This window comes from Aplysia californica, unplaced genomic scaffold, assembly GCF_000002075.1.
Source record: "Aplysia californica isolate F4 #8 unplaced genomic scaffold, AplCal3.0 scaffold00087, whole genome shotgun sequence".
Classification (NCBI taxonomy): domain Eukaryota; kingdom Metazoa; phylum Mollusca; class Gastropoda; order Aplysiida; family Aplysiidae; genus Aplysia; species Aplysia californica.
Window position 1 is genome coordinate 422,724 of NW_004797357.1, and position 16,218 is coordinate 438,941.

General features: G+C 38.1%; 1 protein-coding gene across 1 annotated transcript in view; it reads left to right on the forward strand.

The window, feature by feature from the left end:
• Nucleotides 1-5,579, forward strand: part of LOC101858699 — a 21,131-nt gene extending 15,552 nt beyond the window's left edge. Inside the window, exon 6 of the mRNA XM_005094670.3 lies at nucleotides 2,570-5,579. Coding sequence (XP_005094727.1) covers nucleotides 2,570-2,761 — 192 coding nt within the window. The 3' untranslated portion in view covers nucleotides 2,762-5,579. The remainder of the gene's footprint in view (nucleotides 1-2,569) is intronic.
• Nucleotides 5,580-16,218: the final 10,639 nt, after the last annotated feature.

Below are 16,218 nucleotides of genomic sequence, written 5' to 3' on the forward strand. Positions count from 1 at the left end.
TGCATCAACGGAAACGATGGCGCAGTTGGGCTAACTGACAATCCTAGTGCCCTTCGTCGCTGGATGGTTTCAAGACCAGAAATTGTTAGGGTGATCGAAGAATTCCAGGACAGGAACCAATACTGGAGACAACAAGAAAACAGCAGACACACGTCATCATGATCAGACGCTAAGTGTACATGCCTCATTTGTGAAAGAGATTCGCTGTCTCGTCGGTATCATAAAGGAGATGGGCAACCCATTCGAGGAGGAGAGTCAGGATCTAGTCATACTGGACACATACGATATCGCAGATCCTTCTGCCGTGGAGACCGTGATGAAAGCAAAGAGGATTGGGCAAGAGCAGCCCGAGGTTGTCACCAGAGAGTGTCTGTTGGACAGAACAAAGGCAGTGGACGACCCAATTCCTCGTGACAAAGCTGAAGGTATTCAGCACTTCCACTCCAAGAAACAAGAATGAATGTTAGGAACAGTTTGCCTCTGTCAAAAATGACCATGAACTCGTCGCACGCCTGTACATTGGCTGGCAGACGAGGGGTGGAAACCTTGAGGAGTTCTTTCGTCACAAGAACCAGGCATGTCCTCCTGCACTGTCTGCTGGTGGAAACCTCTTCACTTGTACTAAGAATGATTTCATCACAGGCTTTGAAGAAATCTTCGACGCCAAGACAGAGACTCCTGTCACTAGCTGTATAGTTCTTGATGGAGCAGCTATCGCCCAGATTGGCAGCATTATATTAAAGACATTTGAAGAGTATGCTCCTAAGATCTTCATCCCATATAGCAAGAAGACTGCGTGGGCAGTCTGGATGGTACTGCCAGAACTCACTGAAGCGCTGCTGCTGGAGTCCTTTGCACTACGTGACATACCAAGCGATGCAATGTCAATCATCAAGAGGTTCGTGATCCTGTTGTATGATCGAACCAGCAAATGCACGGACAATGACACGGGCAGGAGGAAACTCTTCGCAAGGAAGAACGATGTGCAGCTGATCCTTCCAACGTAGGCAGCTTTAGAGGAACATGTCAAGAGGGGAGTGTATTGAGGTGGAAATGTGTGGGGTCAGATACTTTTGCCAGCACCAGAGCTCCCTCCACAAAACAACTTGGGCTGGTCAATGACTGGAGGACAATACACACCGTACTGGACCAGGCTACCCAAAGCAGCTCACAGCTGCAATGAGCTGGTTTCTTGCAAGTGCCATTTATGGTGTGTGAGGCTCTGCAAAAGTAAGAAGACTGCCCTCTGTGTGTGTGAAGGGGACTGCACAGGACGATGAGTCCACAACATACATGTACTTGTGGCAGTGTGAACTTGTTAACATGACACTGTTTATGTACATGCATCTTCAGTACCGATATCTACCTAGCCTCAAATACCAGACCATTGAAGAATGTCAATATACAACTAGCCTCAGAAATTAGACCATGTAGCATGCTAGAATTGTACCTACGACATTTACAGACTTAAGACTTTTTCGCCCATTTAACATGCTTTCAAAATTGTGTCGATAGTGCCGTAAAACACACACTCAATCTATCAATCAACATGCTTTCATATAATCATTCTTTTCAAAGTATCGTGTTCAATCTATTATTTTCCTAGATCATTTTATAAAACAGAGTGTGAAAGATAACATTACGTTGAAATTGGTACCGTTGGATTGTGCATTGAATTGTGCACTGGAATAGATTTGTGCATTAGAATTTTAGATTTGTGTCTTTGATTTAGGTTTGTGCATTAGAATTGTGCATTAGATTGTGCATTGGATTATGAAATTGGTATCATAGGATTCCTTGCCCCCCAAAACATGCGTTTAGACACCAAAATGAAGTCAGTAGCAGCATTTGACCCAGAGATACTCGCAAAAGTAGATTTCAAATGGCGGCCATTTTGAAATCCAATATGGCGGCCCATTAGTACAAATACGCTATGTAGATTGTAACCATTGGATTCCTTGCCCCCAAAAACATACATTTAGACTCCAAAATGAAGTCAATAGCATTTGACTCAGAGATAATCGCAAATGTAGATTTCAAATGGCGGCCATTTTGAAATCCAATATGGCGGCCATAAAGAGAGAAATCCGAGTGGCCCAATATCTAAAAATGTTTGCAATATATTAATGTACATCTGTGCCAAATTTGGTGCTTGTATCACAAAATGCACAATCCTTTAAAATTTTTGTGCTAAACCGCCCCACTATATGTAAAGATTGGCTAGAAGGAAAAAAACAAAAATGTGAAAAGTTTTATTTACTTTATCCTGAGTTAGTAAAATGGGTATGAACTCGTGATTTGAGAAAGAGAGAGAGAGAGAGAGATGCTATTAAGTCCTGAGTCTTTTGTGGGTCTTTGTACAGAAAGGATACCGGAGTATTAATACTAATAACAGACTGCTTTTTAATAGTGCATATCCAGTTTTGAAAGTGGGTTCTATAATCTTTTTTAAAATCATCTTTCTCCCCCACAGTATAACACTTCAAAACACTCTTTTCTTCTCTGAAAAACTAATAGAGTATCTGGCTGTCTCTTGAATTAATAAAGTGTTCAATATTGTGATTCACAGGGCAGCGAAAAGTTCTGGTTTATCCTGCTCATCTGTGGTGTGATTCTGTGGCAATGCATCAGCTCCGACATCTTCATCTTCAAAACGGAGTTGCCAGCACCAACCATTACGACCACTCCCACCCCGCATACTCGCAACACGACTGTCTTCTCATGGGCTACTATGAAGAGCCCGATTACTGTTGGGCCATAGTCAAATGAAATGTTGTGTAACTAGCATTATTTTTTTGTGTGGGCATGATGCAAATGGTGGAAATGACTGAGTAACGGTACTGTTACGTCCCTCCAGTATAAATTATCAGTGTTTATGTCCTAATCAGTTCTGTTTAGCTACGCATTTCTCATATAAATGTATTATCTTAATAAAAATGGATTTATAAGGTCCTTAAGGATGTTTATTATGATAATTTGGCTTTAGTGTGAAAAGTAGAGAAATTTTTGCTCTTGATGAGTTAAGATACTTAAATGATTAAATGTCAATAATTATTGTCCTTTTCAAACTTTTAAAAAATTGTTGTGGCAAAAACCTTTATCCTTATCCTTTTGCATTTGAGTGTCATGGGTTTGAGTGCTGGCATAAGAGAATGCTGACATGCTCAAAACGTGTTTGTTCTTGTCTTTCTATCTGCTTTGTGATTGTAACTTGCTCCAGAAGTAAATGGCTAGTAGCTTCTGCAAGAATAAATTAGATACATACAGGTTTGTACCTTTGTGATCAGTGGCACAGGGCTCTGTTCTTCCTTGTTAACTAACATTGCCTTATTTTGACTTTTGTGGGAGACCTGACTGCTGTTGGTTTGACTATAATGAAGAATGGCAACACAGTAAAATGGACATAAGTGCTGTACCCTTATCCTTTACGTACGGGAGACATTCAGAAAATAATACTCCATGGCATCCGTTATGCTCAGACTATGTGATTTGGTTCTCAGATAAGGGGCTTCGCTGCTCCTGTTTATTGGATTCAGTTTTTAGAGAATTAAGAAAATTTCCTTCAGATTAGCTACTAGACAGAAAACAGTATGTTCCTCTTTTGACATGTTTTCTCTTGTGTGGAGTAAAGCATTAACAACATAGGACAACAAATGTCAACAGCATCAAATCGACTAAGCAAAAGTTATATTTTGTTTTATGACATTTATGTGTTTTGCTTGAAGTGTAAATGAATTGTCTTTTTTGTATACATTTATCAGATTGAATGTTTTTTCTGTTTGCACATGTGTGAGCATCTGGTGATTCAAAGCCAAGGCTTATGACTTCACCTGTTACAAGGTGGATGAATATTGACTTGTGGTAGGATTACGCAGAGCCAGGATCGCTGACACAGACTTAACACACGCCTAAAAAGCGATTTTTTTCTAAAAGAGCTGTGGGTTGTGCTAATGTTTGAGATGCAATAAGTAAGTGTATGTAACAGATTCAAAACTTTGAAAAAGACTGCGGAATTGCAAGCCGTTTTGTTGTGAATTGTTGTATTTGTTTTTTTGTGTTGAGTGATCAAAATCAAAAGTGATTTTAAATATATATGGTGCTTTTTTATTGCTTTGCCCTGTGTTGTTGTTGTTGTTTGTTGTTGCTGTAAGCCCAGCAGTCTTTTGGGTTCATGCCCTTTATTCTCCGATGCCATGTTGTTGAAGGTGGACCAAGGTGTCCATTGGTTCATTGCTGTCACTGTTTATTGTTATTAAGAATTTTTTCCCGTTCTTGATGCACATGATTTTTTTCGATTCTGACAACACTTCTGCCCTTTTGACTGCTCATGCAGGTTGTTAGAGGATATACTTTGGTTGTTCATACATACTTTCTTTTTGTCTCTTGCTTCTGTGTGTGTGTGTCTGTGTATTTTTGTTGTTGTTGCACTAGACGGCCATTATTGTGTTGCAGTGCTAAATTGTTTCGAACCCATATCTTGGTAGTCAGTTCTTGAAATTTTCGGATTTCTGATTGGGAAAGAAACTGTTGTTGTGTCCAGGGTTTATTTTGTCATACACTTTGTTATTCCTTTGTACTTACTTTCTACATTTTTGGGGGGAAGCTTTGGGCAATAACTTAATTCGTGTATGCTTAGGCCACGACGGGTTTTAGCTTCTACTTTAGCTTAAACGTGCTCTCGAGTCAGAGCTCTGTGCTATTTTTGTCATAAACATATTATTGTCTCTTCCCTATAAGCCTTTCAGTGTCGCACTGATTACTTATAGGCCCCTACAAGAGTTTGTGATGTAATAATTAGAGGACTCTTACTGTTTCGTACAGAAGATTTTAGTTTAGGAAGCTAATTTTATTATCTCTGCTGGGATGCTGCATCTCTGTCAGCCCAGATTAACCCCTACACGTAGGATCGAAAAAAGCCCTCGTCTTAAATGATCTAAATTGTATGGATTACCATGTGAAATATTTACGATTGATGACTTTTTCAAGGATGCAGAGTTGGCTTTTTTCTCCTCGTCCATATTTGCCTTGCCTAAGGTTTTTCCCTTCTTATGGATGCTTGGTGTTCTTGGGTCTGTCTAGTTTAAGATCCCCATATTGTGTTGGGGAGGATATGTACAACTTCCGTTTATTTCCTCTAGTGTATCTGTCTTTTATTCCTATCTATAAATTACTGTTACAGTGTTGATGTGCTCTTCTTAACTTGAAAAAAGACCCCATATAGATTTTTAAAACATACTTTGTCTGTCAAGATTCTCTGAAGCTAAATAAGTGAAATGATAAAAACTGCAGAGCACCCATGTAACAAGCCAGGTAGAAAAGGCATAGAAATTTTGTAGTTGGATGAACAGGGTGCCAGTAGGTTTTGTGTTTGAGCATTCTTCAGTACATGTACTGTTATGCCTTTTGTTATAGAGTTTTTCATGTGATTGTCTTAAAAAATTTGGTTTGAGATTATGTATTTGTGTTATCTTAAAGATATTGATTGTCTTGGGCATGTTGCAATAATAAGAAACAAAAATATATGTATGTTTTGTTTATTCTGAATAATAAAATCTGTAGACATTATTGTCACTATAAATTAGAAACATTTTTTTTTTTATGGTTTCGGATATAGTTAGGAAAGAAGTTCTGAGTTTTTTTGTTTTTCTATCTTGAAACACTTTTTTCTCTGCAGGAGTCCCCTTTTATATATCCATGTGATTGTATAGCTCTTTTACTCTTTTGGCCTTTAGAAATTGTGTCCTGTTACTTAAAATTGTCCAAGTTTACGGACTTTTCTTCTATAGTAGGCTATTTTGCTGAAATTTCCTTCCTCTTGTTTAACCTGTCATTATACTTATACAAGACAATTTCCTGTTAATTTTACATATAATGAAAAGCCACTTTCTCAGTACTCCAGCCAAATTGGCTACCCTTGTCCATGTAATTTTGCAACCAGGTTTTTCTAGGATGTACAGTTCCAGATTGTATTATTACCATTTCTTTTCCAGACTTCACTTCCCAGATTTTACATGAAATGCCTATTTTCTGTTTACTTTAGGAATTTTAGCAGGATATTTACCTCATGCTCCTTGTGTAGAGCTTTTGTTAGACGATCTAGACCTTTACATCAAAGTGGTCGCATTGAAGATGATATGCAGCAGCTTTAGAAGGAAACACCTTGTTTAAAGTCAGTTTCTGTTTGAACGTCACAAAGAAAAAGTTGAAATAAATGGTCTTATAAAAAGGGTTTGTCTGTGATGATGTGAAGGCTTTTGAAAAAATATCAAGCAATGTCTGTGACTTTATGGCACTTTGCTTTGTATGCTAAAGATCATACAAGTTTAATTCTCTTGCAGGGGATATCTTTGAGTATCTCCGTCTTTCCTCTGGGGTGTTTCCCACTAAGCGTGGGATTGCTGGGTTATGCATAATTTTGGTGAGAAACCATTGTACAATTTGGAACATATCTCAAAGGGCAATTTTAAGTGAACCTCTTGGTATCGGTATTAAAATATATTGGAAAATATTTGCCTTGCATGAAATACATTTGATAATATGCTCTGTTATATTTAAACCACAATGAAGATAATTATTGCTTTATATTATTATATGCTTTCTGTCAAGAATGCAACATATTGATATTTACAAGACTTGAAATACTCTTTGCTCCCTATTCAATATCCTCTTCGAAATTTTCTCTCTGCCTCCCACTCCCCTTCTCTCTCTCTGTTTGGAGGCAGTGGGTATTTAAGTCTTACTTAAATGTTTATTTTTATAAAGCAGTTTTCCTTATGACCTTCCCTTATTTTGTACCTTTAAATTGCTTTTGGGGCAGAGTTGTGATTATGCTGTACTGTACATGCTCTCAATACACTTTCTTGAGGTCATATGATAATATGTGAGGCAGCGTGGTGAAATCAGGCGCTTGTCAAAATAATGAAATCGAAGAATCAAGCATTTTTCTGTCAGTTTGGCAATTTTTGTTTTTTGGCTTAACACCACTGTTGTCCAATTATGAACACATTTCTATGTGGATTTTACTGAAAAACGTCTATTAAAGTCACAAAAAATGTAAATTTTAGTTTTCATGTGCTACAAAGCTATGAAAATAATCAGACTTTGTCTGCCATTTTCTCTATAATATTTCCTTTGAAACCAAGCGACCCCCCATCTTTCTTCTATTTCAAATATTTCGAGACAGATGGGCATTTTTTGTCAGTGATAACAAGACAACTGAACAAGCTTTAAACTTTAAGATTATACCACAAGCCCTAAAATTGACGAGCGCCTGATTTCACCACGTCGTTACACATATATTGAGAAATATCATGCTGTTGCTTTATCCGGTAAAGGTCTACTTCAGCCCCCCACTTTAATAAAAGGTACAATTGTCTTTCACACATGACATCAAGGCTAATCGTAAAGAGTAGATACCCTGGGTGTGTGTAGTAGGTCTAGTAAGTTCTTAACCCTATCCGTATGTTGTGTTTTACTATCGTATCCATAAGACTGGGGAACTCTGTGCCACTACGTTCCAAAGACGAAATTTACTCGTTAATCTGATCCGTACGCTTTGCATAGCCGTCTGTCAAAATGATTTTTTGAGAAATACTGAAAGTTTCAAAGAGATCTTCATACTAAAAGTATTCTAAAATGTGAAGAATACAACCTTGGGGGTACAAAATTACCCAAGGGCTTACGGATAGAGTTAATGGAGGGTGGAAGTAGACCTGTACCCATCATCCCATGTCTCTTTGATATTGTATCGCTGTTGCTAGGGAAATAAGCAATCCCTCCAGACCTTGTTTTACAAGCTGAGACAACGACTTTGGAGTTGCTCATTTTTCTTGGGATAGCAATGATGAATTGTTTTATACAGTCGTACAATAATATATATATATATATATATCTATATATATATAATATATATATATATATATATATATATATGAGTGGGTTCTGATTTATATTTTGTAGCTTTGTGTAAACTCTCAGAAGAAATGATAAATGAGTCTTGCCATATCTATAACTTCACATGTTTGCTGAAAGGACCATTAAGCTTATTGTGAAAAGTTAGATATTTTTGTTAAAATTATTGCAAAGATAGTTACATTGTATCTCTTATTAATATAAGTGGGTGGTTGGTGGGTGCTCTGGTGTGGTTTGCTCCTTCTTTCCTAGCCTATCAAACATCTATCGTCATGATCTCTCCTCCTTTTTGTTGTTTGTTACTCTCTTGTAACACCTCTAATCTTCGACACCTATATGATGTTATTGTGTTGCAAGTGCCGTAAAAACTCTTACTAAAACTAAAACTCTTAGTATAAGCCTTTCCCGTATTTGTATATTGTTCTGCACCATAACATCTTATGTTTCTTATTTGGTGCTTGTTGCTGTGATCCTTCACTTTCTCTTCTATCTTTTTACTGGTTTTAGTTTTTAGATGCTTATCTCAAAGGGCTGTGACAGATTTCTGTGAATTTCGTTTGGAAATATTTTTCATCAACTGTTTTTCTTAAAAGTTGTCTCACACCCATGAATGTAAGAAGTGGGAGTCTGTGACTTGTGTGTTGGTACTTGTTGTATTCCTTATTAAGAGTGCACCTTTCGGTAATATCTTGGGAGGCCTACACAGTAGCAAGATAGATTCATGAGTTACACCTTGTTTACTTTGAGAGACATATTTTCTTTTCCCCGAGTGTTGTTTGTGTTCCTAAGATTGTATACATCAAGAAAGTTCACTCCTTTCAGAAAACGTTGTTGCTTTATGACATGGGTTTAAGCTTAAAACAAAGTATAATTAGCAGTCTACGCACAGTAATATCACCTCGGTGCTGATGAAATTGTTTCTGTTCCATTTCTGAAATAATCGTAGATTAAGATTCTTTTAGCTCAATCTTTGCCTGTACCCTTTGTATACTGAGTAATTTACTCTTGAACTAAGATGATTAGATCTCAATGTGGGACACTGTAGATGTCACCACTAGTGTTATTGAGGTTGTACAGTCCGTGCCGGCTATAAGCACGCCGGCCTTAAGCACGTTTCGGACTCAATCACGCTAAACGGCTCTTACCGAATTTTTGCTATATAAATTACACGCCTATAAGCACGGTAACTTCGGCTTCAAGCACGCTTCATTTACAAGGCAGTCAATATTTTCATGATGACCCATCGAAGTTCGAACACAGTCTACACCGCAACAGTGGAGTGTGTCAAGAGAAACACAAAGAACACAAGTGATGGACACACACACTCGCACGGGCGGAGAGGAAGGCAGAGAGATGCACACAGCCGTTCGCGCTGACATAGGATCTAGCCTAGGCCTAGGGCAAAGCTACACACGATCCCCCCCAAAAAAAGAGAGTCGGGGAGATGAGAAAGGGAGGCTGGCTGCGATTTCACCTTTGACCCTCGCTACCCATTAATCCTGATTGTGTATCATAACAGTGCACACTTTTGCGGGACCGCTATAGGCCTACTTACAAACTGAGGGAAATAGCACGTGGAATTTTCTACATGAAAATCTGTGGATTATGTCTACTTCGCACTTACGCATGCTTCGGCTTTAAGCACGCTTAAGCTTTCTCCAGATGACCGTGCTTAAAGCCGGCTTGGACTGTATAGTCATTTTAAAAAAATCTCAAACAGAGGAGAGATAAATTTTGAAATGCTCAATCTTTTCTTGTACTAAACTTTTAGTTACAGATTGTGTACAGTCATACATGAAGCACTAGTAGTTTGAAAACTTGGTGTTTTCCCCCCTCTCAAACTGATTATGTTGGTTGGACATGTAGACATACGTACAAAAAAAAAAAGAATCAGTGAACAGACTGCATTGCTTGCATGTACATGTTTATATTTTTTGTTATGGCTTTCAGTTTCAGCATTTCTGTGCTGGTCCATGTACGGTGTTACAGGATAATTTTTTGTTCACTTTTAGGATAAAAAAATGTATTTCAGTTTCAAGAGTGCGGAGGATATGCATCTTGTAATTTTGCTGTGTGCGTTTAGTGTTGACGCGGTTCTTGTACTATGTACAGATTCCATCGAGATAATTATCCCGCAGTTTAGAAACATTGCTTTCTATTTATTTTTATTAACTGAAGTGATCCAGCAGTACTCACAAAACATTACCCAATGCATTATGTGCATTGTATTATTACATTAATGTGGTTTGTTGGTTGGATAGTAAGTTTGTTTTTTGTCAAACTCGAAATGTGTTGTAATCATTCCAGTAATTCACATGGTCAACATGCAATATATAAGTGGCCTTAATCAGACTTACACAAAATGACAACTGACCAGCTGCGGTCTTCCTGATACGATGGCCAAACAGTATGTCATGAAACTATGCAAATGCATCAGCAAATGTTCAAACTAAGAGAAAGAAATTATTGTGAACTAGATCTAGTTTGACATGTTTTGGCAAAAACATGGATTTAGGAAGGTTTCTTTTTTGGTTTAGTCAGAATGATTATAAATGAATGAAATGTAGGCCTTCATCATAGCATGTTGACAATGTAATATATTTTTATTAATATGTTTTGTTAAGGTTTGTACTGACTCTTTTGGAAACTGGCTCCTTACTCCTTAGCATTTATTTCCTCCAGCAGACCAAAGAGTTTAGTGTTCCCGCCCCCTCCCCCCCACCCCTGCCTTTGAAATAAAATGTTTTATTGTCACAGTTCTGTCTTTTAGTTGTTTTTTTTTAAATTTCAACCTCAGGGAATTTGTGTATACATGTATTATGTACATGTGGTGTACAGATGATTTTGGTCTTCTCCGCTACATGTGTAAGTTAATTTTATGGATCATTTTCATCTTTTTGCTGGGATGAGCCCTGACTGGTTGTGCTGAAGCGTCCCAGTTCCCAATTGCCAAATGATCTAAATGCAGCTCTCGTGGCCTATAGGTTAAGGTGTTCGCCTCTCATTCAAAAGTCCCGGGTTCAAATCCGGGTAGCAACAGAAATTTTATTCTCTGAAATTGTTTCCTTTCAGCTCCTTTCCTGCTCTCTAGCAATGTCCTGTCGTCTGCTTTCATCTTCACTTTCTGCCCCCTCCCCCGCTCCTCCTTTGCTCTCTCCTTTGGGCTCCTGTCTCTTTCACTTCTTGCAGCCTTTCTACTGCTACTCCTTGGCTCCTTCTTACTGTTGTCTTTCAGCCACGCCCCTGATCTTCTTGTAGGAAAGATCTACACCTAGCTTTCTCAGAGAAATGCGAAAAATCTTTGAAGTCCCCTGTGCGCGTTGCAGACGTTAAAGATCCCTTACCGGTCTAATATCGATAAGAGTAGGCTTGGGCCTCCACCCGCGCAAAATTCAAAATTTCCAACCAACTGATAATGTTTTGTGTGTCCCGCGCACTCATAAAAAATTATGCTGTTGGAGCGCCGTAAAACACTTACCCTCCTAAAAATAATAGTAAAATAATCTAAATTGTGTTGATGGGGTCGTGAATAATTAATTTGCCACCAATCATTTGCCAAAAAATTTGAAACCTCACTAAGAATATTCTCCGTGTTAGTAAATTGAACACACCACACACCACAGCATCTGGCTCTGGAGTTCACTGGAGCTCATCTGACATAACACTGGACTAATGTGTGGATGTCCATGGTTTAAAATCCCAAAATACAAACTCTTATAAATGTGGATTGTTTTTGTTTTTTTGTTTTTTTTTCAAAGCTGCCACCCAATTGGCTATGTCTTATCGGAGATAGACATTTGTCACGAAAATTCAGCCTCCCAAACGACCTTGCTGTGTTTATATGGACATGGACAGTAATCCTTACAATACTGTTTCTGCTCTCCCCCCCCCCCCCCCTTTCCCTTTTTGCGTAACCTCCAACAGTAAGCAACACGAACACATTAGACTGAAATTCAGTGTAATATATAAAAGGGCACTGGGCATGAATGAATGATGTTACAAAATAGTCATAAGTAGAATAGTAAGGTATTGGTTTTTACATCATATGCAAATGAATACATGTATCTAGCAAATCAATGATAATTTACTTCTGCATAATTATATTTAAATAAACAGAAGAAATAATATATGCTCATCATCAAGCTTTGTTATAATAGAGTTGAAGAGAGAGGTGACGTACAGGTTAGGGCTGAATAATGGTAATGGTGATGATGATGATGATAATAATAATAATAATAATAATAATTAATAATAATACATGTAATAATGATAATAACAATAGTAATAATAATAATAGCAACATTAAAAATAACACTAGTAAAGTACCAAGAACTAATTACCAGTTAATGTAATAATAATAATAATAATAATAATAATAATAATAATAATAAAATGTTAACAATAACAACATAATCAACCGTATTAACAACTTGTAACAATAATGATGATAAAACTAGGAATATCAATTTTAAAAAACCCAGACTACTTTAACAATTACATCGCCAGCTATATTGACGAGCACAACAAAAACAAAAACAGCAAACAAAAATTAATAACAATAATAATGATAAAACGATTAATAATGATATTAATAATAATTGTAATAATAATAATGATGATGATGATGATAATAATAATGATAAAAAGCAGCAGCTCACACTCTGTTCTTTCTCCGTCTCGACAGCTCTCCAAACAGGAAGTCAAGTGATCCAAATACTCTCACTGAGCATTGTTTGGTAGGCAAAACACCTGCTTACTTTTATGGACATAATTTTATCAACTAGAACAAACATTGTGCTTGTCTGTTTTCTGTACAGAGAGCTCTAGAGGAACGTTGTCGTGTGGTGGTGCACTACCACACGATATTCTCATCTTTTGCAATAGGGAGAGATAAATAGCGCGAAATGGGGGGTAGAGATTGTGGAGTTGACAGTTATAAACACGAATAGTGGGTGGGCAGAAGTTGCTTAGCAACAAAACTCTTCAAACGTGATTTCAAAACAACCTTAATCGTCACAGCAAACACCACAAAACAATGACTTTTCCATGGATTCAGCCAGTGTGTTGTGCAATATTGCTTGGATACTATCACATACACATTGTCAACTACAATACACATACCCATTTTGCTCATTCGTTCTCATTATTAACAGTAACAGCCGATCCAGATTTTTTTTTTTTAAAGGAAGAAAAAAAAAGAAGTGATCATCAGTCTCACAGCAAAGAGAGCAAAAGATAATACATCTATTGTTATCCATGGAGTGATACATGTGTATTCAAACCACATTGAGAAGACTAAATCAAATTTAGAGCTTAGCTTAACTTGAATTTATTTTTGCTTCATCGTTCCAATAGAAATATAATAAAGGCAATACTTTCAATACATTAAAATGTAGTCCGTTTTTAAACCAGCCTTTACAGAACGTGATAAAGAGCTAACTTATATTCTCGTATCTCTTACAACCAAAGGCACACATAACGTTAAAAACAATTTTAGTTTAAACTGGACCCCCCCCCCCCCCAGTTCCCCTGCCCCCTCCCCCCGCCGAGAGTCATCATAGCCTGCAGTGTGACTACGTGTTAGGCGCTTCTTCTCCTTGTTTAGACTGAAACAGATTATTCCTAGTTAAGCGCCCTGCCTTTTTAATAATGTACGAATATCCCAACATCCTAATCTTAAACTTTGTTTTGGTTAATTCATTAAGAAAGGGTGAAAAAGAATAATGCAGTATAGGCGATATCTGCAATCCATGCAAGCCTACATAATGTAGTTACTTGTGCCTGAAATGTGAAATTATTTTAGTAAATAGCACGGCAAGTCTGCAATAAGTATGATAACCCTGATGTATTATTCAAATTTGGCTTCCATCCACAGTCGGCCCAATATAAGCATAATATAATGTTGTGATAATAGTAATCATGATCATTAATATGATTGCAGGCTACCGTAGCACACTTGACGCTATTCCTTTATAGTTCATGCATTCGCACAATATTGTCACTAGCGTACGATAATGTGTATCAGAAAAGGAATCAAGGTCATAGTGCTGTGCACATGGACTTGTATGAATCTTTTAACAGTACTGACAACAACAACAACAGCAACAACAACATAAACAACATAAACTACAAACAACAACAACGATACACATTTTCAAATAAAGCACCGCAAAAATACCGATAAAAACGTGATTGGACATTTTTTTTATCCCCCTCCCCCCATCCCCCCTCTCCTTTCCCGGGGTTACCAACTATTCGAGACACACATACTCGTACTTCCACTCTTCTTCATTTCAATCACATGTGAATTCGTTTACCTCTCCAATGCCCAGGCATGCTGTGAAGTACACGGATCTCGTGCTTCAGTGAGTAACATGGCGGGAACCCTGACGAAAAGCTATGGGAAAGAGGGTGGGGTGGGGGTTTGCCGGAAAATAGCCCAGAAGTACACACACAAAAAAAACAAAAACAACAACAACAACAAAAACCCACCAAAAAACCAACAACCACAGATCCATTACACTTTTGAAAAGAGATATTATCATACATGTACTAATTATTTGTCCACAATGAACCAAAACTCCACTCACTTATGAGAATGGCTCTTACACGTAAAATATTACAGAACAAACTTTACACACAATAACTTTTAATAAGAGCATGGTAACATAGTACACTTCATGAGTCATGAGGATACCTTCACTGAAATAATCATAATATAATATTATGATGATGAATAATGTCGTGGTTACATTTGCATAAATACATTTTTGTAACAATAATATAATTAGACAAGAATCAGTAATATCATAGCTGTTGTTAACACACATATTTTTTTGCATTATCGTATGTGATGACACTGGAAGAAACGAACAAATAAATACATAATATGATAACAAGTAAACATACGTTCACATACAAAGACAATCGAGAGAAAACAACGAGTGCAGGGGGTTATGATTCCGAAAGCAAAGCAGTGCGTAAATCCTTACAGTTACAGTTATAGTTACATCTCACACTCGTATTTATACGCATTTTAGCGTATTGTTACTCTGAGTGTGTGTGTGTATGCATGTTTGTGTGTGTGTGTGTATGTGAGTGTGTGTACATGTGCATGTGTGTACGCTGAGTGTGTGTGTGTGTGTGTGTGTGTGTGTGTGTGTGTGTGTGTGTGTGTGTGTGTGTTTGTGAATATGTGGGTGTCTGTATATGTGTGCTCGCGCACGGGTGCGCACGTGAATCTATGCACTTGATGCATGTGTTGGCCTACAGGTTAGTGTGTGTGTGTGTGTGTGTGTGTGAGTGTGTGCGTGTGTGTGTGGGTGTGGGTGTGCGTGCTTGTGTGTGTTTGTGAGTGTGATTACGTGCGTGTGCATCTGTCTGAGAGTATGAGTATGAGCTTGTGTTCATAGAGTTGAGTCAACTCATTTACTTGCCATGCGTGTATGCGAATATTATTGTGCATGTAGAACTAGATCTAAGCTTCAGTGTTTATAAATACAGTGGAATCCTGTTATAACGAGAGGGAGGGGACCGGCGCAAAATGTCCGTTATAGCAGGATTCTCGTTACAAGGGATCCAGTAATAAATTCAAGGGAAATAGTAAAGTAGGCCTAATCTATGATTTGGTGTTCTGTTTATTCCTTTTTGTATTTCCCCTGATGATGATTTGTTCAACATGATCTCAAGGTCTTACTTGATCAAAAATCGAATCAGGTTTCTTTCTCTTGTACTAGCAATGTTGACAAATCGGCCTTGGCGATCAGAGAGAAGGGGCTCTGGCTCTAGGCTAACTCGCCCGCAGTGCTGTCCCCCACCCCACCACACACTGTGGCGCGTTGCGTCTGCTCGCGCACGTCATACATTCGCTCCATCTATCTATCACAGCATTGTGACCTCTCCATCCCGCACCGTAGAAGTGAGAGGCACGGTATGCCTAGATAATCTAGACTGGGCTGGCCTATCACGCGATGCGTTCTGCTTGTGTCTGCGCAAGCCACACCCTCCCCACTCATTTGCTCCAGCCTTCATTGTTGGTTCGCGTGGGCTCTCCCATTCCTTGTTTCGCTGGATCACCGACAACTTTCTCAACTGGCAAGGTTTTATAGGTTTAATTGGTCTGTGCGCTGTGCACAGCAGCAGCAACATTCCGTTATAAACGACTCGCGTGACGGTCTGATTGCGCAATAGCAGCATTTTATTTACAAAGATAAAGAAGGGGTTTTAGAACAGTGTATTTATAACAGACTTCTCGTTGTTTCAGGACTCGTTATAAGTGGACTCCACTGTAATATAATTTCTGTCATG